Source organism: Coregonus lavaretus (assembly GCF_964263955.1).
Source record: "Coregonus lavaretus genome assembly, chromosome: 25".
Lineage (NCBI taxonomy): Eukaryota > Metazoa > Chordata > Actinopteri > Salmoniformes > Salmonidae > Coregonus > Coregonus lavaretus.
In genome coordinates, this window is record NC_140012.1 from 17,158,279 (window position 1) to 17,184,906 (window position 26,628).

Below are 26,628 nucleotides of genomic sequence, written 5' to 3' on the forward strand. Positions count from 1 at the left end.
ATGAAAGCATTGTACGTTTGAATTTTGTAAAGTTAGTGTGGGAGAGATGGAAAAATTATTCTTATCGATCAATATTGACAAACCTACTGGCATTGACAATTTAGATGGAAAGCTACTGAGGATGGTAGCTGACTCTATAGCCACTGGCATATCTTTAATCTGAGCCTAGAGGAAAGTGTTGGTCCTCAGGCCTGGAGGGAAGACAAAATCATTCCACTACCCAAGAGTGGTAAAGCGGCATTTACTGGTTCCAACAGCAGACCTATCAGCTTGCTGCCAGCTCTTAGCAAACTGTTGGAAAAAATGGTGTTTGACCAAATACAATGCTATTTCTCTGTAAACAAATTAACATCAGACTTTCAGCATGCATATAGAGAAGGCCACTCGACATGTACTGCACTGACACAAATGACTGATGATTGGTTGAAATAAATTGATAATAAGAAGATTGTGGGAGCTGTACTGTTAGATTTCAGTGCAGCCTTTGATATGATTGACCATAACCTGTTGTTGAGAAAACTAATGTTTATGGCTTTTCAACCTCTGCCATATCGTGGATTCAGAGCTATCTATCTAATTGAACTCAGAGGGTTTTCTTTACTGGAACCTTCTCTCATGTCAAACATGTAAAGTGTTGTGTGCTGCAGGGCAGCTCTCTAGGCCCTCTACTCTTTTCTATTTTTACCAATGACCTGCCACTGGCATTAAACAAAGCATGTGTGTCCATGTATGCTGATGATTCAACCAAATACGCATCAGCAACCACAGCTAATGAAGCCACTGAAACCCTTAACAAAGAGTTGCAGTCAGTTTTGGATTTGGTACAGATCATTTCCTAAGTTCTAGACCTCAGCTGAATCTGGTAATGTATGGTGTGGCTGTTGACAAGTTGAGGAGAATAAATTACTTGGTGTTACCTTAGATTGTAAACTGTCATGGTCAGAACATATAGATTCAATGGTTGTAAAGATGGGGAGAGGTCTGTCAGTAAAAAAGAGATTGACACCACACTTCACAAAGCAAGTCCTGCAGGCTCTAGTTTTATCTTATCTTGATTATTGTCCAGTCATATAGTCAATCGCTGCAAAGAAAGACCTAGTTAAGCTGCAGCTGGCCCAGAACAGAGCGGCACGTCTTGCTCTTCATTGTAATCAGAGGGCTAATATTAATACTATGTGTCACGCCCTGGCTCTGGGGACTCTAGTATGTTGAGCCAGGGTGTGAGTTTTCATGTGTGTTGGTTCTAGTTGTTGTATATCTATGTTGGCCAGGGTGGCTCCCAATCAGAGACGGCTGTAGCTCGTTGTCTCTGATTGGGAGTCATACTTAGGTAGCCGTTAGGCATTCATTCATTGTGGTTTCTTGTTCCGTGTTGGTTTGTGTATGTAACCAGGGATGTCACGTTTTCGTTTTGTTCGTGTGATCATTATCTAAATAAATATGTTCGCATTCAACGCTGCGCCTTGGTCCTCCTCTCTTAACGACGATCGTGACAGAAGAAACCACCAAGACTGGACCAAGCAGCGTGTCCAGGAGCCATCGCCAGGGAGATCTCTAGCAGATCTCCTTCGCCTCCTCGACTGGGTCAAGCCGGGTGAGGAAGAGAAGGGCTTGACATGGAAGCAGAAGGGCGAAAGGCTGGCGAGGGACATGGAGACCTGGTCCACGGGTAGGAGAGACGCCCAGAAATTTTTTAGGGGGGGGCTAACGCCGTGGACGACGGGCCAGCAGGAGACCGCGGCAGAGCGGCCCAGCGGGTTGGCAGAGGAGGCCGCCAGGTTACAGGGGCCACTGGTCGAAGAGGGGATGGAAGGTGTAGAGGCACGGCGAGAGGTACTGGGGTGTGTTACCAGTCCGGTCCGGCCCATTCCAATTCCCTGCGTAGGACCAGTGGTGTGTGTCCCCAGTACGGTCCGGCCTGTTCCTGCTCCCCGCACCAGGCCAATGGTGCGCGTCGTCAGCCCGGCTCGGCCCGTTCCTGCTCCCCGCACCAAGTCAGTGGTGCGCTTCGTCAGCCCGGCTCGGCCCGTTCCTGCTCCCCGCACCAAGTCAGTGGTGCGCTTCGTCAGCCCGGCTCGGCCCGTTCCTGCTCCCCACACCAAGTCAGTGGTGCGCTTCGTCAGCCCGGCTCGGCCCGTTCCTGCTCCCCGCACCAAGTCAGTGGTGCGCTTCGTCAGCCCGGCTCGGCCCGTTCCTGCTCCCTGCACCAAGTCAGTGGTGCGTTTCGTCAGCCCGGTTCGGCCCGCTCCTGCTCCCAGCACCAAGTCAGGGGTGCGTTTCGTCAGCCCGGCTCGGGCCGTTCCTGCTCCCCACACCAAGCCAGTGGTGTGCGTCGTCAGTCCGGCACAGCCCGTGCCTGTTCCACTGGTGCCTGGTTCAGCACGGGTCAGCTGCTTCACGCCGGAGCTAGAGCAATCCGCTCCACCAGTGTGTAGTCCAGCTCCGGTCAGCAGGGCCAGACCGGACCAGGGGTACCTTGGGGGGTTAGAGAGCGAGTGGGGATCATGCCCGGAGCCGGATCCGTCCCTCCCCTGTGGTATTTGGTTGGCGCGGTCGGAGTCCGCGCCTTTAGGGGGGGGTACTGTCACGCCCTGGCTCTGGGGACTCTAGTATGTTGAGCCAGGGTGTGAGTTTTCATGTGTGTTGGTTCTAGTTGTTGTATATCTATGTTGGCCAGGGTGGCTCCCAATCAGAGACGGCTGTAGCTCGTTGTCTCTGATTGGGAGTCATACTTAGGTAGCCGTTAGGCATTCATTCATTGTGGTTTCTTGTTCCGTGTTGGTTTGTGTATGTAACTAGGGACGTCACGTTTTCGTTTTGTTTGTGTGATCATTATCTAAATAAATATGTTCGCATTCAACGCTGCGCCTTGGTCCTCCTCTCTTAACGACGATCGTGACACTATGCATGCCAGTCTCACTTGGCTAAGAGTTAAGGAAAGACTGACTGCATCACTTATTGTTTTTATGAGAAACAATGTGTTGTAAATTCAAAATGTTTGCATACTCAACTTACACACAGCACTGACACACACACTTACCCCACCAGACATGCCACCAGGGATCTTTTCACAGTCCCCAGGTCCAGAACAAATTCAAGGAAACGTATAGTATTATACAGAGCCATGAGTGCATGGAACTTCCTTCCATCTCATATAGTGCAATTGAACAGCAAACCTGGTTTAAAAAAACAAATAAATCAACACCTCACGGCACAACGCCTCTCTCCAATGTGACCTGCTTGTTGTGTGTATGTACTGACATGTACTGTATGTGCAACTGATAGATGCACACACACATGCACACTACATGTTAATGTTTTTAAATGTATGTAAATAAAAAATAAAATGTTTTGTCTGTAATGTATTTTTCGTTATGTGTCGCCATTGGTGTCGACTAATGGGGATCCTAAGAAATCAAATCAAATATACCTGCAGGTGGCTGTGGCCTGAGGAAGGATATCATTAATTATATATTTATAGTCTTTCCATTAGGATACACCGACACACACGCACGCACATACACAGGTCTCTCTGCTCTGCTGTCAGTCTCCATCTGTTGGTCAGGTGATCAATACTAATATCTGTAGAAAGTTGTAATGAACTATTGATCTATACCTAACCTACTGTCCGTGTGTGTGTGTGTGTGTGTGTGTGTGTGTGTGTTCTTGCGCATGTGGGTGTGTGCATTCATGTCAGGGATAGTATCATTATAAATGAGAGTTTGGCAGAAGAAGGGTGACCTCCTCTACCACACACACACACACACTCGACACACACAGGTGCACACGTAGCTGTTTGCGCTATTGGCAAGTGGAATGAGTGAATATATGACCTACACAAAAACTCATTACACAATACGATTAGAAACAAACCTCAAATGTAATCTAATTTACAGAGGGCTGTTTGCCTGTCAGACACACACACACATACACACACACAGGGGGGGACTGGGACCAAAAATCGGCCTTGGCATTTCTAACACACCGGTCCATTCTTTTCCTTGAGGCCAACACATCAACCCATTATTTCCCTCCAGGCCCCAACACTTGCCCATTATTTTCCTTGAGGCCCATTGAGCTAAAAATGGGCAAGCCCATCTGGCATTTGCCCAAAATGCCAGATGGCCAGTCCGCCCTTGCACACACACACCACTCACACCTCCCTCTCTCTCGCTTTCTTTCTCTCTCTCTCTCCATCTGTTTGTGACCACCCATTGAGTCTCATTGAGAGTGGGAGTATCTGTCTGACCCATATAGACCTGTGCACCGCTAAACACCTGCATATGGCATTTACACACACACACACACACACACACACACACACACACACACACAAACACACACACACATACTGGCACTCACTCTGTATGCTGACAGCTGAGGTTTTATTTTTGGCTGTATTTTCTCTCTGCCGGCAGTTCACATAAACACACACCCGTACACACGCACACACACACACACACACATGGACATACACACAGACACACACACAATAACACATACACAAACAGTGTGCCCTGACCTTCTCTCTGCTGAGTGGGCAAAGAGTCAGGGGTCACTGCTCACTGTCAGCCTGTCAGAGAGAAGGAGGGAGGGAGGGGATGGAGGGAGAGGAAGAGGGGTGGAGGAAGGGAAGGAGGGAGCAGCAGGTCCAGGGAGAGAGGGGAAGGAGAGGTAGAGAATGTTAAGCCAGTGTAAAGCCTGTGTTGATGCTGAAATGTAGGAGCTTATAAAAGGCTGTGGCCACATAGACATTTAATTACCTGTCAAAAGCGCTTTTCCACTTCCTGGCCCACAAGCTTACCGGGAGTTCTCGTATCAAAATGGCCGTAGGGTGATGGCGTGAATACAGCATCAATAGGAACACATAATTAGATACTTCCAAGCACAATCAGTCATTGTGTGTGTGTGTGTGTGTGTGTGTGTGTGTGTGTGTGTGTGTGTGTGTGTGTGTGTGTGTGTGTGTGTGTGTGTGTGTGTGTGTGTGTGTGTGTGTGTGTGTGTGAAGCTGTGCATGCAGCAGCAGAGCTCAAGAGAGTGGGCAGCAGCTGTGGTATGGTACCCAGAGAGACCGTTCTGATGGACAAGACTCAGCTGGGACTCCCTCTCTTGAACAGATACAGTGGCTTGTGAAAGTATTCACCCCCCTTGGCATTTTTCCTGTTTTGTTGCCTTACAACCTGGAATTAAAATGGATTTTTTTGGGGTTTGTATCATTTGATTTACACAACATGCCTACCACTTTGAAGATGCAAAATATTTGTTATTGTGAAACAAACAAGAAATAAGACAAAAAAAAACGGAAATCCTGAGTGTGCATAACTATTCACCCCCCCCCCCCCCCCCCCCAAAGTGTATGTCTAGAAGCTTGGCACATATAGCCACTGTGATTTTTTCCCATTCTTCAAGGCAAAACTGCTCCAGCTCCTTCAAGTTGGATGGGTTCCACTGGTGTACAGCAATCTTTAAGTTATACCACAGATTCTCAATTGGATTGAGGTCTGCGCTTTGACTAGGAATTCCAAGACATTTAAATGTTTCCCCTTAAACCACTCGAGTGTTGCTTTAGCAGTATGCTTAGGGTCATTGTCCTGATGGAAGGTGAACCTCCATCCCAGTCTCAAATCTCTGGAAGACAGAAACAGATTTCCCTTAAGTATTTCCCTGTATTTAGCGCCATCCATCATTCCTTCAATTCTGACCAGTTTCCCAGTTCCTGCCGATGGAAAAACATCCCCACAGGATGATGCTGCCACCACCATGCTTCACTGTGGGGATGGTATTCTCAGGGTGATGAGAGGTGTTGGGTTTGCGCCAGACATAGCGTTTTCCTTGATGGCCAAAAAGCTCAATTTTAGTCTCATCTGACCAGAATACATTCTTCCATATGTTTGGGGAGTCTCCCACATTACTTTTGGAGAAAACACCAAACGTGTTTGCTTATTTTTGTCTTTTTTCTGGCCACTCTTCCGTAAAGCCCAGCTCTGTGGAGTGTACGGCTTAAAGTGGTCCTATGGACAGATACTCCAATGTCCGCTGTGGAGCTTTGCAGCTCCTTCAGGGTTATCTTTGGTCTCTTTGTTGCTTCTCTGTTTTGGTGGGCTGCCCTCTCTTGGCAGGTTTGTTGTGGTGCCATATTCTTTCAAATTTTTTTATAATGGATTTAATAGTGCTCCGTGGGATGTTCAAAGTTTCTGATATTTTTTTTAGAAGCCAACCATGATCTGTACTTCTTCACAACTTTGTCCCTGACCTGTTTGGAGAGCTCCTTGGTCTTCATGGTGCCGCTTGCTTGGTGGTACCCCTTGCTTAGTGGTGTTGCAGACTCTGGGGCCTTTCAGAACAGGTGTATATATACTGAGATCATGTGACAAATCATGTGACACTTAGATTGCACACAGGTGGACTTTATTTAACTAATTATGTGACTTCTTAAGGTAATTGGTTGCACCAGATCTTATTTAGGGGCTTCATAGCAAACGGGGTGAATACATATGCACGCACCACTTTTCCATTATTTATTTTTTTGAATTTTTTGAAACAAGTTTTTTTCACATCATCAATTTTGACTATTTTGTGTATGTCCATTACACGAAATCCAAATAAAAATCAATGTAAACTACAGGTTGTAATGCAACAAAATAGGAAAAACGCTAAGGGGGATGAATACTTTTGCAAGGCACTAATTAATCCGAAACGCACAACTCACTGTAATAAACAAGTTGTGTGTGTGTGTGTGTGTGTGTGTGTGTGTGTGTGTGTGTGTGTGTGTGTGTGTGTGTGTGTGTGATGGGGAGAAAAAGAATAGAGAGCTAGATAATTGATGGCAGGAGCAGAAGGGAGAACGCCGCTTGAGCGGGAAGTAGAAACACCACTGTTGTTTTTCTCCCGCAGTTTCCTATCTCGAGCCATGAATGTTCTCTGTTCAAAAGTCTCTCTTGAACAATAAGTGATTAATTCATGACTAACGATTAATCACCTTAGATTCTTTGCAAATACTTTATCACACCGACAGTCATTATCATAGCGAATTGGGTAATGACTCGGATGTTGCCGCCGTATTCGGTGAGTCGTCTCCGGTATTCAGACGGTGAGCGCGCGCTGTCCAAGGTGCTGCAGCAGAGCGGCCCCGCCCATCCTCTCCTCCTCTTCTCTCCCCTTCATAATCCACGTGATTCACGGAGCAGCAGACTGCACCTTCGCCTCCTCCTCCGTAGAGAGAGAGAGAGTGAGAAAGAGAGAGAGAGAGGGAGAGAGAGAGAGAGAGGTACCACTGGGTTGTTTGATCGAGAAGAGGCTGCGATTGTTTCGGTAGGCCTATCTAACAGGTATTTACCGGGAAAGGTTTGGTTGCACTCAGCATCTCCTCTCACAACGCGGTGATTGTTATCAGATGACAAGGAGAAAATCGATGAGTAGCCACAACACCGACCAGAAGATGTGTGTAAGGTAGGCTGAGACGTTTTTATCTCGGTGTGTATTTGTGTGTGCGTGCGTGTGTGTATTATATTAGGGCTTTGCTGTAGGCTATATATAGCTATTTAATTATAATAGCCTAATATGGGCGTTTTTCTCGCAGCTGCGTTTTCGGTATATGGATTCTTTCGCGCAGGTGAGGTAGATGGAAACCCGGAGTAACGGGCGAGCTCGAGCTCACAGGAGGAGAGGAATAGCCTACGCACGCACGCACGCAGGCACACACACACACACACACACACACAGGGAGAGAGACTCTTAGGAGGGGGAGAGGAATGGCCGCTGATCGAGAATCGATACTTAAACCTGCTCTCATCTCACCGCGTCTATAAATACTGTGATTTGGAACCCTAATCTCAACCACATCACTACAGAGACAGACGCCGGAGATGTGTGTGTGTGTGTGTGTGAGGCGCTTTTTTCCCGTGGTGTGGTGAAAAAGGGGATAATTCGATAAACAAGGCGCATTTGAGTCATCCTCCGCATCGGACGAGAAACCGTTCTTTGTGGCGCTTCCGAATCCCTTGCGGAGGCAAGAGGTTGTCATGTTGGAATGTTCAAGTATTTTGCCGTCAGTGAGGTAAAACGTAAAGAACGTTGTAGATATTAACGAAATGAGCTGAAATGATACCCTGTTCTACCTGACTGACAATAAGTTATATACAACACATGAAATGCATCTGAATATTCTGTATCTTCCTGAAAAGACCCACAGGTAGAGAGAGTGTGTTTCCATGCATGTATCTGACCCAGGGTGATAGTGCTGTCTATTCCCTCTGTAGGTCGGTGGAAAGAAAAGAGTGATGACTCGGCAGTGAGGGACATGCTCACAGCGCTCAACCCATGAGCTCCTCTGATAGAGACAAAAAAGAGGGGGAGATGCTCTGATAGTCTCTCTGTTTACGGTGTGTGACAGTGTATGACCGTATTCTCCCTCTCTCTGAGGGGAACAGGCACTAACGAAGGCACCGATATGGTTCTCGCACTGAACCCCTCATTTCTCTAACACACACACACCATTGAAGGAAGACAGTGGAGGAGGAACGAGGAGAGACCGAGACTAGAAGATAGAAGACTAGAATTAGGAACACTTGGAGCTCTATAAGGAGCCAGCTCCCTCACTCGACTGGCAGACAGAGGAACACCTATGGAGGGTATAGGGTGCTACTAACGAGGCTAAGAAGACTGTTGGGTGCTAGGAAGGGCCCTAGGAGGACTGTAGGGTGCTACAAAGGGTCCTAAGAAGACTTAAGGGTGCTCTCAAGGGTGTTTGCGCCATGAGCTGTGGAGTAGTTTGTGCTGCCCAGCTCTAGCCTTTGTGTCTGCGTGTGTGTGTGCGTTGTGTGTATGTGTTTGCGCGTGTGTGTGATGGCGGTGTGTGTGTGGGCCGCGGCCCCCCTACTGTGTGTTTGGCTTTGCCTCTGTAGCCTTGGAGGATCCAGAGGGGAGGTGCTAGAGTTTGGGGGGGTGTCGGGACAGTGGGGGCGGTTCCCGGTGTGGAACGCGTGCTGCGAGAGTATCCTGTCGTTCAGAGTTAGAACTCACAGTGAGGACGGACTGCTGCTTTACCTTGACGACGAAGGATTCTGCGACTTCTTGGAACTGTTGTTGCTACGTGGGAAACTCCGCCTACGATTCTCCATCTTCTGCGCCGAGCCGGCTGAGGTGAGTTCCGGGGTCGCCGTGAGCGATGGACACTGGCATGCCGTTCATGTGAAACGGGACTGGAGGAACACAAGCCTTGAGGTGGATGGAAGGATGGAGGGATGGGCGGAGGTGAAGAGCAAACGGAGAGACATGACAGTGTTTAGCCACACCTTTATGGGCGGGGTTTCCCCAGAGCTCCACGCCTCCCCTCTCCGCCTCACTTCCCCTGATGTCAGAGACCATGCCCCCTTTTCTGGCTGGCTCACTGCGGTGACCGTCAATGGATCGGCGGTTGTATTGGAAGGATCGGAGGGCGTTACTGTGGGGGGAGACGGGTGTGGGCCAGACCACGTGTGTCAGAATGGAGGGGTGTGTTCTGTCGTCGAGCAGAGGGCCGTCTGCGACTGTACCGACACCGGCTACAAAGGCAACGACTGCAGCGAAGGTAAGGCCTTACCCAAACCCTACCTTGAAACATTGTGATTTCAGCTTGCACACACATTTACAAACACACACACAGGGCCAGCTCTAGCCTTTTGGGGGCCCTAAGCGATATTTGGTTGGGTGGCCCCCCACCAAGTGCCAAAAATAAAATTGTGGCCCCCATCGTGACGGCGTAGAGATATTTTTTGCAGTTTTCTGCAGTTCTACACATTTTGCCATGGGACGGAGGGAACGTTTTGCAATTTTATAACAAATTTCATGCAATTCTACTTATTTTGCCATGGGTTGGAGAGACATTTTTGCAGTTTGAAAGATAATTACCTGCAATTCTACACATTTTGCCATGACTTATGCCATGTAAATGATATCTGAGTGAGAGTGACTAACCAAATCAATGGGGTCCCCCTGGAGGTCAGGGCCCCTGAGCAAGTGCCCGACCTGCCTGATCAGTATCCGGACATGATTACTACAAGTTTAGATAACTGGCTAGACTAATTTACCAATCTAAAAATTGTTAGCTGACATGGCAAAAAATTGCTAATGCACCACCAAATTTCCAACCTTGTGTATTCTACTATTCTAACTCTCAACAGTAAGTTGAGACCCCGACGGAGGCCCTAAGCGACCGCTTGTGCCTGGAGCCGGCCCTGCACACACACACACACACACACACACACACACACACACACACACGCACACGCACACGCACACGCACACACACACAGACCTCCCCCACACAGACCTCCCCCACACACAGATTGAAACTACTGGTGTCCTCTGTTATTTGAATTATTTAGTGTAGAACATTGAAACCCATATCTCTAAATAACTGTTGCATAGTGAATCACAGCACAAGCCATTCTTCCTGTCCTATACAGTATTGTTAGGGTTGAAGTCTCTCTGACTGGGTTAGCAACTTGTCCTGTTCCTAGATCCTAGTGGTGATCACCTCTGTGGTGATCAGTAGATCCTAGTGGTGGTCGGTAGATCCTAGTGGTGGTCAGTAGATCCTATTGGTGGTCAGTAGATCCTATTGGTGGTCAGTAGATCCTATTGGTAGTCAGTAGATCCTAGTGGTGTTCAGTAGATCCTAGTGGTGTTCAGTAGATCCTAGTGGTGGGCTGTAGATCCTAGTGGTGTCTAGTAGATCCTAATGGTGTTCAGTAGATCCTAGAGGTGGTCAGTAGATCATTGTGGTGGTGGGTTGTGTTCAGAAACAAGCTTGTTTGTGTTCATCAGCTCTGTGTGTGTGTGTGTGTGTGTGTGTGTGTGTGTGTGTGTGTGTGTGTGTGTGTGTGCGTGTGTCTTTAGTCTAGGCCCCTCCTTTGTCTCCATAGCAACCCCGTCCCCTTTCTGCTGAACAAGTTACCATGGAGACAGCAGGGCTCTGAAAGAGAGACTCAGTTACATATGCTGCCCTATGTCTCTATCCCTCTCCCTATTTATCTATCACACCCTCTATTTATACCTCTTTTCAGTTTCATCCTTCTCTAATAGGGCGGTCAATCGATCAAAAAATTGTTTATTCCTTTGGATTAATTGGTTGGTAAATCTAGGTTTGAAACGCAGTGTCATAGTGTGTAGTATGTTGTTGTGTCATAAGAACATGAAATATGTGGCGAGTGTAGCGTGTTGATTAATGTGTTGGAACAAAGGCAAGTGACATATGTTGGCACGACAATTGTTTTGACAATACTGCAGCGCGGAGCACATTTTCGAGCACCGGGACATAAGCTGAAATTGGTGCCACATTGCTTAAACCTATCCAATTATTTCAGATCAATGGATAGGCACTGAACTGGGCATTTAATTAGTGAAAACCAAGCTATTAGCTTTTCTTTTCACTATTTCAAGGCCCAGTGCAGTCAAAAATGTGATTTTCCTGTGTTTTATATATATTTCCACAGTATGAGGTTGGAATAATATTGTGAAAGTGTGAAAATTGTTTTCACAAGTTTTCCCTTCCCCACTCCCAGACAGTCCAAGCAAAATTATTGCTTGAGAAAATGCTCTTTGCTAAGAAGCAATTAATTTTATTTTTGACCATTTTATTTGAAAACAATCACAGTAAGGTACTTAATTGTTACCCAGAAATGATTCAATATTGAGATAAAAACGGCTGCATTGGACCTTTAATAAGGGACAGAGGAAAGGGACATTTGGTTCCGAACACATACAATCCAGTACTGACCCCAGCACTGCTATTTTCTATTATCAGTTACCCATTATCCATTGATCTATTCATTACTGCAATGGTCAATGTGTGTGTGTGTGTCTGAGTGTGAGCGTGTGTTTGTGTGTGTGTGAGCGTGTGTGTATGTGTGTGAGAACATGTGCATGTATTCTGTGCTCTGGTACAGGAGGCTGTAAGGTAAGTTCTGGGTGAATAAAATGTTCCAGATTCCAAACACACAGGTAGGAGCGTCCGCTTTCATCCACCCTGACCACTGTGTGTGTGTGCGTGCCTGTGTGCGTGCCTGTGTGCGTGCCTGTGTGCGTGCCTGTGTGCATGCGTGCGCTTGGTTTGGGGCAATTCAGTCGATTCCGTGTATTGAAATTCAAGTAATGTATTGGTAGGCATTTTCAATTAATTGAATTTTGATTAACTTCCTGAATTGACTAAATTGGCCGCAACCCTGGTGTGTGTGTGTGTGTGTGTGTGTGTGTGTGTGTGGAAGAATGTAAGGCTATCAGTGCCACATGTATCATGGTGATGTCTGGGTGGATCTGCATGTGTGTAACCAAGGTAATGGTGTGGGTGTGCATCTGTGTACCCTTGGTAACAGACGGCTGTGCATGGCGTGTTAATGAATGTCTGTCTCTCTCTCCCCTTCGTCTGGACGCTCCCAGAACACTACAACCCAGGTGGGTCTCTCTCCCTCACTTTCTCTCATCCCCCTCTCCACCTCTCCCTCTCAGTTCTCTTCTTCTTTATCCCCATTCCTTCTTCCATGTCTGATTTGGGCACTGAAAGGTGTGTGGGTTGTGTGTGTGTACTGTATGTGGGTTGTGTGTGTGTACTGTATGTGGGTTGTGTGTGTGTACTGTATGTGGGTTGTGTGTGTGTACTGTATGTGGGTTATGTGTGTGTACTGTATGTGGGTTGTGTGTGTGTACTGTATGTGGGTTGTGTGTGTGTACTGTATGTGGGTTGTGTGTGTGTACTGTATGTGGGTTATGTGTGTGTACTGTATGTGGGTTGTGTGTGTGTACTGTTTGTGGGTTATGTGTGTGTACTGTATATGGGTTGTGTGTGTGTACTGTATGTGGGTTATGTGTGTGTACTGTATGTGGGTTATGTGTGTGTACTGTTTGTGGGTTATGTGTGTGTACTGTATGTGGGTTGTGTGTGTGTACTGTATGTGGGTTATGTGTGTGTACTGTAGGTGGGTTATGTGTGTGTACTGTATGTGGGTTGCAGTCAGACGGTAAGTAGACTCCCTTCATGGACAATAAAGTAGATGGATTCATGGACATACCTGAGGTTTCAAGTGGCTCTCCACTAAAGGTTAGAGACACAGTGTAATAATAATAATTATACATTTTATTTGCACCGTTCAAGATACCCTAGGACAATTACAAAGTCAAAATGTAATAAAATAGCAAATATAAACATGACATTACTAAGGTCAAAGTACAAAAAAGCAGTATGGAACAAAAAATGGATAAGAGAGCAAGACCAGTGTATGTGTGTGTGTATGTGTGTGTGTGTGTGTATGTGTGTGTGTGTATGTGTGTGTGTATGTGTGTGTATATGTGTGTGTATGTGTGTGTGTGTATGTGTGTGTGCATGTGTGTGTGTATGTGTGTGTGTGTGTATGTGTGTGTGTGCATGATTCCACAGTTATTTGATATATGTAGAAGCCACACATATATACACCAACATGTGCAGACAACAAGTTTAAACATGGCGTGTGTCTTAGACGTGTGGGTGGCAGGGTTTGTTGTAGAACCTCCTCTGCCAGCTGTTGGTGCTCCACACAGATCAAAGGTGCGTTCAAAAATACTTTCATTTGCAGCGAACTGTCAGCTTGTAACAGTTACAGTTGAACGATTTGAATGAATATTCCCAGATTTTACAGAATGCGTCACTAGGTAAGGATAACCCTTGTAGTGTCTACAATTTATTTGTCAAAAATTGAAGTATCTACAATTTCCAAATTGTAATTCATGTCTACAATTTAAGTATCTACAATTTCCAAACTGAGAATCACTGTGCTATTCTAACTGTATACAGTATTTACTAGAAAGACTACATCTTTATCTGTGTGTTTATAGTGACAGTTTAGACCCTAAATTCCAAAACAGACACTTATGTTCACCGCACACTACCATTACTGTTAGCAAATGTTAGCAACGGTAGCTATGATGATTGTGTGTGTGTGTATGTTTGAGTGTGCGTGTGTGTGTGTGTGGACACGTGTGTGTGCCTGTGTGTGTATGTATGTGTGCGTGTGGACAAAATCACCCCATGCTCCTCTGCTGTGCTGACTGTGCTCTTGTCTTCCTTTAAGGTCTGGCTCACCTGATGATCGGCGACCAAGGTACGACCTATTACATCACTATGACATCACTTCCTGTTCCCGCTGCTCCCCCATCACCTCCCCACCTCCCCACCCCCACCACACCCCTCACCCCAAACCTCATCATCGCCGGACCCTAGACGCTGATCCAAGGTCAGGTTTGACTTTTCTCTATATTGGGTTATTTTGGGTATATTAGGATATGGAGAGGCTTAACTGATCCCAGATGTGTGGTTAAGGTGAGAATATGGGTTTAGTGTTAGGATATTAACTGATCCTAGATCAAGGTCTGGTTCCATGGATGGTTTGTTGTGTGTGTGTGTGTGTGTGTGTGTGCGCATGCGTGTGTGTTAGTGATGCATGGGTTGACTCATAACCTGCAGTCCCCCCGGTTATATCTGCGGGTTTAGGGTCTTGAAATATTTGTTGAATAAAGAGAAAACAATGCATTAAAAATCCATAAATGTATAATTCTTGTTCAATTCATATCTATAGGCTACATTAAGGTTTTTATTTCATTCTTTTGATTTGCCTTTAGTGCGTAGCCTAAACCTAAGCTTTAGGGCCTAACTGTACGCTCGCCAAATATACAGCAATTGCCAAATGGTTTTTGGAACTTGGGCAGAAAAAGTTAACGTCGATCCACTATGGCAAATAGGCCAATGTCGGAGTTTAATTCAATAAGAGAAAAGGTGCGAAATGGAGAGTTAAAAATAAATCGAAGGGAGGCCAGAACAGTAGCTTAATGTTTGGGAAAGATTTGGTGAAGTTCTAAAAAAGGATGATTGCAGTGGGTTAAATGGAACAGTAGCCTGAAATCTGGACACTGACTATGGTTCTATAACCTCTCACATAGCCTAATATAATATTAACTCCTGTAGAATTAAGCATTTCTTGTAGTAAAATGATACACCAAATGTACATTTTAACTCGGGAACAGGAGTGGAGAAATATGATTGATTTATTTCAGCATCTTGAGAGAATGAATGCACGGTTAGGGACCGTCTGTAAAAGTGCTATCGTTATCAGCGTCATAAAAGTTGATAGTATTTCAACCACATAAAATATGTTTCCAAGCCAAACTGAATTCTTATCAGAAAAAAGTTGGGTAGTTTTCACAGATTTTAATTTCCTTAAAACCGGTCCCTATTTTTTTGTTTGCTATTGCATTTTCTCCCCGGTCCCTAAACATCTTTGCTGATTGAGAGAAGCAGAGATGAAAGAGAAAACGTTACAGATGTCAACTAGATTGAAGCATTCATTCTATCGATTTATGACATCATTCTGGTGAGAAAAGGTTTATTTAGTATTCTAGGGCAACAAGTAATGCCAGAAGAGAAGCTGCATGTATTTAATTACAGAGAAGTTGACTAACAAATAGCCGCTGCAAATAAAATGTTAAAATTAAAAGCAAGAACATAGGCTTATCTAAAAAGGCCTGTCAAAAAATTGCTCCACCATCTCTGTACAGCGCATTTTCTATATTTGCGGGTTAGGGTCGGGTCCGGGCCTCAGATTTTCACTTTATCACATATAGTCGGGCGGTTGCGGATGGGTTTTATTAGCAATTGCGGGAGGGTGTGAGTGAACAAACAGCTGACCCGCGCACCACTAGTGTGTGTGTGTTGTTGCGGCTTGAATGTCTGTTGCAGGTTTTTGGTGCCTCATCCTAACCCCTCCCCGCTGCAATCCCTTCCCCTCCCATTGCCTGCCTCCTGCACATGGAACTCCCCTCTTATTGGCCAGTTCTCTGTTCATGTAGTTTTTAACGGTGTATGAAAATAAATACAAGTGTATAAAAGCAGTGCTGTCAAACACACCGCTGTAGCTCTGTCAAATCTGTACAGGCACATGACAACTACACAAACACACCACTACTACTTTTATTGCTTATACTACTATTACCACTGCTCACTTTAGTGGTACTGAACCATACTGCAACACACCACTTCAGACTCTGAGGTAGTCAAACACAGTTTGGAATGCATCAGTGACAGAATTTTGTAGTTTGTATCTCTTACATTCTAAACCTTCATAAAGCATAGTTGGTGGTGGGAGTGCTACTTAGCTTACAGTGTGGTAGGCATAGAGATATCTATAATACAATACAGTGTAATAGTGTTCTAATAAACTAGTATTCTGCTCCATTAGGAGTATTTGGGTCTTGTTTGACGCCAGTGCTGCTTTTCTACCTTTTCAAAATGGTTCCCCTTTGCTTTCTTCGTTTCACACAACCAACACTTACTCTCTCCCTCCCTCCTCCCTCTCTCTCTCTTTCCCCTTCTCTCTTCAATATCTGACTGTAGGAAAGCTCAGAGGTATACTATTCCTTCCTGCTTATGGCTATGTATGGCTATGAGCTCGAATGTATGGCTGTGAGCTATACTGAATGGCTACAAACTGTAATAATGTAAGATGCTGTATTTGTGTAGAATTGGAATGTTTCTTTGTTCATGTAGCTACTGTACATGCAGGTGGGTGTGTGTGTGTGTGCCAGTTGATTGGTGGAGTTATCTTCATCATCGTTTATGCGGGCTGTATAATGTGGGAGCACACAGTGTTGATTGGCTGAACTAAGATTAGTGTGACTGACTGGGTTTGAAGCCTGGTGGTCTGCACACCACAAAAACTGTGTTATCCCACTGAACTAAAGCCTAGGAATTAGCTCAGGATTTATCTTCAGGTCTCAGGCAAGGTTACTTATCACACAAGCGTGGTGTGTGTGAGTTTGTGTGTGTGTTTGTTTGTGTGTTTGTGTTTGTGTTTGTGTACGTGTGTGTGTGTGTGTGCATGCAGAAATGTAAAGGCAGTCAGATGGAGCTGAAGTGGCCGTCGGCTCAGAGTAAAGAGGCTTTCTAAAGCTGACTATCTAAAATGAGTTTCTCTGAAGAAGCGGGGGAGCGGGGATTGTCTGTGGGTGTGAGAGAGGGGAGGGGGTAGATAAAGAGCGAGAAAAGAAGTGAGAGGAAGGGAGAGAGAGAGCGCGAGAGGGAAAGAGAGAGAGAGAGATGTTAAGTCCTTAGATGTCTTGGGTCTGTATCTCCAAAGTGCCAGTCAGTCAGCCCTGCTCCAGTCAAACTCTCTCTGACATCAGTGTGTGCGTGCATGCATTCGTGCATGTGACTGGTGTCTGTCTCATCGGTCCCAAGGGAATGAAGTGTGTTGGATTTTATTTAGAAGACTACTCGTGTGTCATGATGTAAAATTCAAGTGTGTAGTTACATTGAGCTATCTAGACAGCATATCAAACACAAGTAAGACACAGACACGCAGTCTAATTAGCGATTTAATGTTATTCTTGAATAAACATTGCAAACATTGGCTAAGCAGGAGGCAGACAGGCAGTCAAAGTAGTAGTGGCTAGTGGCTACGATATGGCAACAACTACAAAGATTAGCCTACATCATCACATAAAAACGCAGATTGTTTTTGCTCCAATGCAATGTGTAGGGACTGTCCTGCTTGTGCAACTGCAATATCTGTTACAACAGACAGAGAAGGTTGTAGCCTTCATAATGGCCTTGAATGTTCATTTATTTCAGCTGTTCAGAAATACAAACCCCATCTCCCCTCAATGGATTTCACTCATTCATCCCGTCATTCATTCATTCATTCATTACGATTACAGTAACATTTACTTTTTACAGTATATACAGTCAATTTTATGGTTTCATTACACAGTACTTGCTTTGATACTGTTTTTAGATTACAGTAGGTGTACTGCAATATGAAATAGAGTAACTTACCACAAATTCAAATCAAATCAAAATCAAATCAAATTTTATTGGTCACATGCGCCGAATACAACAGGTGCAGACATTACAGTGAAATGCTTACTTACAGCCCTTAACCAACAGTGCATTTATTTTAAACAAAAAAGTAAGAATAAAACAACAACAAAAAAGTGTTGAGAAAAAAAAGAGCAGAAGTAAAAAATAAAGTGACAGTAGGGAGGCTATATATACAATAGAATAAAGTGACAGTAGGGAGGCTATATATACAGGGGGGTACCGTTGCATAGTCAATGTGCGGGGGCACCGGCTAGTTGAGGTAATATGTACATGTGGGTAGAGTTAAAGTGACTATGCATAAATACTTAACAGAGTAGCAGCAGCGTAAAAAGGATGGGGTGGGGGGGCAGTGCAAATAGTCCGGGTAGCCATGATTAGCTGTTCAGGAGTCTTATGGCTTGGGGGTAGAAGCTGTTGAGAAGTCTTTTGGACCTAGACTTGGCACTCCGGTACCGCTTGCCGTGCGGTAGCAGAGAGAACAGTCTATGACTAGGGTGACTGGAGTCTTTGACAATTTTGAGGGCCTTCCTCTGACACCGCCTGGTATAGAGGTCCTGGATGGCAGGGAGCTTTGCCCCAGTGATGTACTGGGCCGTACGCACTACCCTCTGTAGTGCCTTGCGGTCAGAGGCCAAGCAGTTGCCATACCAGGCGGTGATGCAACCAGTCAGGATGCTCTCGATGGTGCAGCTGTAGAATTTTTTGAGGATCTGAGGACCCATGCCAAATCTTTTTAGTCTCCTGAGGGGGAATAGGCTTTGTCGTGCCCTCTTCACGACTGTCTTGGTGTGTTTGGACCATGATAGTTCGTTGGTGATGTGGACACCAAGGAACTTGAAGCTCTCAACCTGTTCCACTACAGCCCCGTCGATGAGAATGGGGGCGTGCTCAGTCCTCTTTTTTTTCCTGTAGTCCACAATCATCTCCTTTGTCTTGGTCACGTTGAGGGAGAGGTTGTTGTCCTGGCACCACACGGCCAGATCTCTGACCTCCTCCCTATAGGCTGTCTCATCGTTGTCGGTGATCAGGCCTACCACTGTTGTGTCGTCGGCAAACTTAATGATGGTGTTGGAGTCGTGCCTGGCCATGCAGTCATGGGTGAACAGAGAGTACAGGAGGGGACTGAGCACGCACCCCTGAGGGGCCCCCGTGTTGAGGATCAGTGTGGCAGATGTGTTGTTACCTACCCTTACCACCTGGGGGCGGCCCGTCAGGAAGTCCAGGATCCAGTTGCAGAGGGAGGTGTTTAGTCCCAGGATCCTTAGCTTAGTGATGAGCTTTGAGGGCACTATGGTGTTGAATGCTGAGCTGTAGTCAATGAATAGCATTCTCACGTAGGTGTTCCTCTTGTCCAGGTGGGAAAGGGCAGTGTGGAGTGCGATAGAGATTGCATCATCTGTGGATCTGTTGGGGCGGTATGCAAATTGGAGTGGGTCTAGGGTTTCTGGGATTATGCTGTTGATGTGAGCCATGACCAGTCTTTCAAAGCACTTCATGGCTACAGACGTCAGTGCCACGGGTCGGTAGTCATTTAGGCAGGTTATCTTAGAGTTCTTGGGCACGGGGACTATGGTGGTCTGCTTGAAACATGTTGGTATTACAGACTCAGTCAGGGACATGTTGAAAATGTCAGTGAAGACACTTGCCAGTTGGTCAGCACATGCTCGGAGTACACGTCCTGGTAATCCGTCTGGCCCTGCGGCCTTGTGAATGTTGACCTGCTTAAAAGTCTTACTCACATCGGCTACGGAGAGCGTGATCACATAGTCGTCCGGAACAGCTGGTGCTCTCATGCATGCTTCAGTGTTGCTTGCCTCGAAGCGAGCATAGAAGTGGTTTAGCTCGTCTGGTAGGCTTGTGTCACTGGGCAGCTCGCGGCTGTGCTTCCCTTTGTAGTCTGTAATAGTTTTCAAGCCCTGCCACATCCGACGAGCGTCAGAGCCAGTGTAGTATGATTCAATCTTAGACCTGTATTGACTCTTTGCCTGTTTGATGGTTCGTCGGAGGTCATAGCGGGATTTCTTATAAGCGTCCGGGTTAGAGTCCCGTTCCTTGAAAGCGGCAGCTCTACCCTTTAGCTCAGTGCGGATGTTTCCTGTAATCCATGGCTTCTGGTTGGGGTATGTACGTACGGTCACTGTGGGGACGACATCATCGATGCACTTATTGATGAAGCCAGTGACTGATGTGGTGTACTCCTCAATGCTGTCTGAAGAATCCCTGAACATGTTCCAGTCTGTGCTAGCAAAACAGTCCTGTAGCTTAGCATCTGCGTCATCTGACCACTTTTTTATTAGCCGAGTCACTGGTGCTTCCTGCTTCAGTTTTTGCTTATAAGCAGGAATCAGGAGGATAGAGTTATGGTCAGATTTGCCAAATGGAGGGCGAGGGAGAGCTTTGTATGCGTCTCTGTGTGTGGAGTAAAGGTGGTCTAGAGTTTTTTCCCCTCTGGTTGCACATTTAACATGCTGGTAGAAATGAGGTAGAACGGATTTAAGTTTCCCTGCATTAAAGTCCCCTGCTACTAGGAGCGCTGCATCTGGATGAGCGTTTTCCTGTTGATTAATGGCCTTGTACAACTCATTCAGTGCAATCTTAATGCCAGCATTGGTTTGTGGTGGTAAATAGACAGCTATGAAAAGTATAGATGAAAACTCTCTTGGTAAATAGTGTGGTCTACAGCTTATCATAAGATACTCTACCTCAGGCGAGCAAAACCTTGAGACTTCCTTAGTATTTGATTTTGTGCACCAGCTGTTGTTTACAAAAATACAGAGACCGCCACCCCTCGTCTTACCCGAGTCTGCCGTTCTGTCCTGCCGATGTAGCGTATAGCCTGCTAGCTGAATGTTGTCATTGTTGTCATTCAGCCACGACTCCGTGAAACATAAGATATTACAGTTTTTAATGTCCCGTTGGTAGGATAACCGTAATCTTAAATCGTCCATTTTATTATCCAAAGCTTGAACGTTGGCTAATAGGATTGATGGGAGAGGCAGTTTACTCGTTCGCCGTCGGATCTTTACAAGGCACCCCGACCTACGTCCACGGTATCTCCGTCTCTTCCTCACGCGAATGACGGGGATCTGGGCCTTGTCTGGAGTCTGTAGAATATCCTTCGCGAACGCCTCGTTGAAAAAAAAGTGTTCGTCCAACGCGAGGTGAGTAATCGCTGTCCTGATATCCAGAAGCTCTCTTTGGTTATAAGAGACGATGGCATAAACATTATGTACAAAATAAATTACAAATAACGCGGAAAAACACACATAATAGTACAATTGGTTAGAGGGCTGTAAAACGGCAGCCATCTTCTTCCGGCGCTGTTCTTGGCAACCCCTTTACAGTGTGGCTGTGGTTAGCTAGTATAGGTGTGTGTGTGCATGTGTGTGTGCTACAGAGAGGACAAACCAAACCATATCATCACACAACAAGCGCTCTCTAAACATGACCTTTGAGACACACACACAAGCTCACAGACACACACACAAATAGCCTTTATCGAGTGCCTTCTTTCTGTGTGTGTGTGTTGTGTAAATATGCATGAGTAAGGCTGCCTGTGCATTCTCTTCACGGTATGTGTGTGCATGCGTACATGCATGTGTGTGTGTGTGTGTGTGTGGGGGGGGGGGTATGCACTGCAGGCACATGAGTCTTTATGTGTTAAGAGGGAGGTGGATTGTGACTCATCACTTTTGACTCATAAAGTGTTGGCAATCAAAGGCACTAATTTTACACACACACACACTCACTCACACATACACACACAAGCACACTACTAACCCTCACCACCACATAGACAATACACACACCAGACCGACAGAGAGAGGGGGAGGACGAGAGAGGGCAATGGAGAAAGGGAAAAGGAAAGAGGGGGATGTATTGGGAGGGGTTTCAGAGGAGGAGAGAGAAAGAATAGTGAAATGGGGATATAAGGGAGAGAGGGAAGGTCAGAGAGAGAGAAAGAACATCAATGGGCAGAGCCCTGATGTACCTGAGAGAGACAGAACAGCCCTTCTGATAAGAAGGGGGAGAAGGTAGGGGAGGGAGAGGGGAAAGACAAGGTACAGTATATATCTGGGCAGAGATAGTCTTCACCAGTCTGTACACCATAGAAGAACAGGCTTGGCTGTCCTATTTGGCTGTCCTCCCAAACACACACAGACACAAACACAAACATGTACTGTACTTATGCTGCGTCCAACTAGGCAACTCATGGCGGCAAGACGAAGCTGGATGTCATTGTTTTCAATTAAACATCGACAGCGAATTCGACCGAGGCAGGTGGAAACAATAAAACAATAAATGTGTAACTGATGTTTTATTCTCAGGATATGTTTAGCAGGGCTTTCAGGTGATAATAAAAAAGTTGTACCTATATTTTCCCAGGAATGTGCTTGGAATTTAGTAATACTGTGTTATAACATTCATCTGTCAACTGGCTATAGTTACTACCTAATGGCAGCTTCATCTTCCCAATGGTTGCACTTACTTCCTTTGTGCTAGCTAAATGGCTAGTTACTGGGCATAATCAATCGCCAAAGGTAAAGTTCTGTTTCATGGCTGACATAGATAGCCCCCAACTAATTCACAACTTTATTGTAATTTAGAATATTAGAAAGGTTCAATTTGGGTCAAGTGCCTAACCAATAGACCTTATTCACACAGGGGATAACATGTTTTAAAACAACAACATTGTTGCCTATGTGGGTGCAACATCATTCATTGCACTTGTCAGTTGTAACTAGGCCAGCTGAAGTAGCCAGACCATTATTTATAAGCCCATTATGTTATTGATGCCCATTCCGAAGCTGTTTCTGACTTTATCATAATTTCTTAATGACCTGCTTTAAGGGGTTTGTGTGTGTGTGTGTGTGTGTGTGTGTGTGTGTGTGTGTGTGTGTCTTGGGATAAAACTGATCTCATCCAGCTCATCATCTAACTGGAGAGATTGTCATGGCAACAGAGAGAGGGGGGGGGGGGGGGGTTGGAGACTAGGGGTAGAGAGAGACAAGGCTATAGGTGACAGAGACCAAGCTGTAGGTGTTAAATAGTGCTAGAAGCTAGTGTGTACTGTATATGTTAAGGGTTCTAGTTTTAGGGCGGCAGGTAGCCTAGCACTTAGAGCGTTGGGCCAGTAACCGAAAGGTTTGAATACCCGAGCCAACAAGGTGAAAAATCTGTCGATGTGCCCTTGAGCAATGCATTTAACCCTAATTTGCTCCAGGAACACCGTACTACTATGGCTGACCCTCTAAAACAACACATTTCACTGCACTTATCCGGTGTATGTGACAAAAATATATACATTGTTTTAAAGAGGCGATTTGCCTGGCTACCAATCCACATCGCTCCGGCTAAGTGATGTTTCTTCTCCAAGATGAGTCTGGATTTGTCTCCCTCCCTGACGATTTCTAGAATGTGAACACAGTCTTACCATTCTGATTGGTCTCAGAAACCGATGGGTTGGGCCAGAGCTGGCCTTCATGATGATGTCATCAACATTGATACCTCTGATTGGTTAGATTTATTAGAGACCATCCAAACGCTGATGAATTTGTTTTGTACAATGCCCCTCATTTTTAAGTCAAACAAACGACTTCTGGGATGGCAGTTTCAGACTGAATGTATGTAGCGATCAATAGAGCAGTGGAAATAAATTCAGGGTGAATCGTCAGACAACTAGGTGCTAGGGTGCACGTGTTAAGGGAATAGGATACAAGTGTAAAGGGTTTAGGGTGTAACTTGGCTGTATGTACCAGACTGAAAATTAATATCTGGAGTCTCCATGTATTAGCAAACATTAGCATCACAGGCAGCTGGTGGCACCTTAATTGGGGAGGACGGGCTCATAGTAATGGCTGGAATGGAATAAATGGAATGGTATAGACACATCAAACACATGATTTCCTTGTGTTTGATACCATTCCATTCAGTCATTATTATGAGCCGTCCTCCCATCACTAGCCTCCTGTGATTAGCATACATTCTAGAGCTGGACATCCATTTGTATGTGTGGGCGAGTGTCTCAACATATGCGTGTGTTAGCATGCACACATGGTGTATGTACGACGTGTAGACTTGTGTGTATATGCAGTATGTGTGCTCATTCATGTGTGTGTGGAGGCTGAATGGAGCTGATAGAATAAGTGCATGGTTAGCTGAAATGAGGTGCAGTGTGTTATCTCCACGACTACAGGACTACTACTGTGAATTTAGATACACCAGCATATGTCTCTCTCTCTCTCTCTCTCTCTCTCTCTCGCTCTCTCTCTCTCTCTCTCTCTCTCTCTCTCTCTCTCTCTCTCTCTCTCTCTCTCTCTCGCTCTCTCAGGTAGTGTTGTCAGCCTGCTGTTTCTCGATCCGCCATTTTGATTCAGTACAGCTGTCCCTGATAATGTACCGTTCACTCAATCACCCTCTCTCACAAACACAAACACGCGCACACACACACACACACAGCTGTAGCCCTATTGCATGGGGTTACCATGGAAATGGCAAATGAGTATGTGAGAGGCTGAGAAGGAGAGAAAAGAGCCGCTACATCAGCTGCAGTGTGTGTGTGTGTGTGTGTGTGTGTGTGTGTGTGTGTGTGTGTGTGTGTGTGTGTGTGTGTGTGTGTGTGTGTGTGTGTGTGTGTGTGTGTGTGTGTGTGTGTGTGTGTGTGAGATAGAATAGTGAACTGGCCCACAGATCGATGTAGAGATGTTTTATGTGCTGCTGTCTGATCTAATGACATGACTGTAAATAGCCAAAATGTCAGAATGGTTGCCTGAAATTGAACGGCATGACAGTAAACTAGATCTAGAATAGTGGTGGACAGGTCTGTGTTTTCTTCATTGTGAGAAATTGTCTTCTCTCACACTCAGCCCTGTCGTGTGTGTGTGTGTGTGTGTGTGTGTGTGTGTGTGTGTGTGTGTGTGTGTGTGTGTGTGCGTACGTGTGTTTCCTGCTCACTCTCGCTCTCCCTCCACGGTAAAGACTCGCCGCAGGCTCTGAGTTGGTAATAGCTTTCCTGATTCAAATACACCAATATTTACACACACACACATACACACACACACTCTGGGAGGGAGGTAATTACACCCAGAACACGGTCACACGCATGATCACACGCTGGCAAATACATTTCTGTTCACACTTACATCCTAGCACACATACTGGAATACATTTGCTTTTACAATGTTAAATTATATTCTTATTGTTACATTTTCTTGTATTGTATTACATTGTAGATCATTACATTCTATTGTAGTCAGTAGTGACGTGTAGAGGATGCTGCCAATGCCAGAGGCTCAGGAGGTTGCCTTAGATACTGCTGGAAGGAGGACAGGAGAGGAGGGAGGTGTGAGAGATAGCAGGGAGAGTGATAGAGGAAGCGGGGAAGGATGACTCGGAGAGGGGGATGGGTGTGAAAGAAAGATAGATAATGTTGCCTCACTCATCTCTTCCCGGTGTGTGTGTGTGTGTGCGCGTGTGTGATGTGTGTTTGCCTGCATGCGTGTGTGTGTATGTGTGTGTGTGTGCGTGCGTGAGTGCATGCGTGTGTGTGCGTTTGTGTGATATACAATGAGATAGTCTGGTGTCCTTGAGGGTCAGTAAAGGTGGACATGGTAAGTAGCTATATTGGCTTGAGGCTGTCTGAGCTGTGGTTGGCTGTTCTGGATGTCTGAGCTACTGGGCTGTGGTTGGCTGTTCTGGCTGCCTGAGCTACTGGGCTGTGGTTGGCTGTTGTGGCTGTCTGAGCTACTGGGCTGTGGTTGGCTGTTGTGGCTGTCTGAGCTACTGGGCTGGCATTGCTGGTTGCTGATAGGTGCTTAAGAACACATCACTTCAAACTACACAGCATTCCTCTGTAAACAAGATTACAGATTTCATAATGACTGTTGAATGCATCAGAAAGCGAAGTATCACGACAGATCCACATGGTTTAATGTCAACCCACTCATGAATGATCCAGTCAACTCATACCAGACTACTGGATGAGCAACCAAAGAGTTAGATATAGAAATGCCTCATGTTCACACATTCAAAATGGGGCTCTTAAACATTATTACATATTAAAAACAAACATTGAATGTTTTCTATTTCTCTTTCTCCCCACTTCTTTCCCCATCCTTTCCTCCCTCCCTCCCTCCCTCCCTCCCTCTCCCCTCCAGCCCGTGAGGACTACTTAGCAACATTTAAGGGATCAGAGTATTTCTGCTATGACCTGTCTCCCAGCCCCATCCAGTCCTCCAGCGATGAGATCACCCTGAGCTTTAAGACCCTGCAGAGGAACGGCCTGATGCTCCACACAGGCAAGTCGGCTGACTACGTCAACCTGGCCTTAAAGAACGGAGCCGTGTCACTGGTCATCAACCTGGGGTCCGGGGCTTTCGAGGCCCTGGTGGAGCCGGTTAACGGGAAGTTTAACGATAACGCCTGGCACGATGTCAAAGTCACGCGCAACCTGAGACAGGTAACCTGGCAACAGCAGGGGAGGGGGATTTGGGAAGGAGGGGAGAGAAGGGAAGGGAGAAAGAGAAAGGGATAAAGAGGGTGAGATGGAAAGACAGGCAGAGAGAAAGAGGGTGTGTGTGTGTGTGAGAGAGAGAGAGCGAGAAAGAGACAGCGAAAGAGTGAACGAGGGCGTATCTGTGCTAAACTCACTATGTATGTACAGTATGTACGCGTGTGTGTGAGTGTGTGTGTGTGTGTGTGTACACTTGCATGTGTGTGTGTTAGCGTCAGGGCTGGGGATACTATGG

General features: G+C 45.9%; 1 protein-coding gene across 1 annotated transcript in view; it reads left to right on the forward strand.

Annotated features, from left to right (window-relative positions):
• Window positions 1-8,823: 8,823 nt before the first annotated feature.
• LOC311100544 (neurexin-1a-like) overlaps window positions 8,824-26,628 on the forward strand; it is a gene marked incomplete at its 5' end in the record, with an annotated part of 46,922 nt that continues 29,117 nt past the window's right edge. The window contains 5 exons of the mRNA XM_084141453.1: window positions 8,824-9,568; window positions 12,418-12,432; window positions 14,082-14,111; window positions 16,397-16,408; window positions 26,038-26,339. Coding sequence (XP_083997579.1) covers window positions 8,824-9,568; window positions 12,418-12,432; window positions 14,082-14,111; window positions 16,397-16,408; window positions 26,038-26,339 — 1,104 coding nt within the window. The remainder of the gene's footprint in view (window positions 9,569-12,417; window positions 12,433-14,081; window positions 14,112-16,396; window positions 16,409-26,037; window positions 26,340-26,628) is intronic.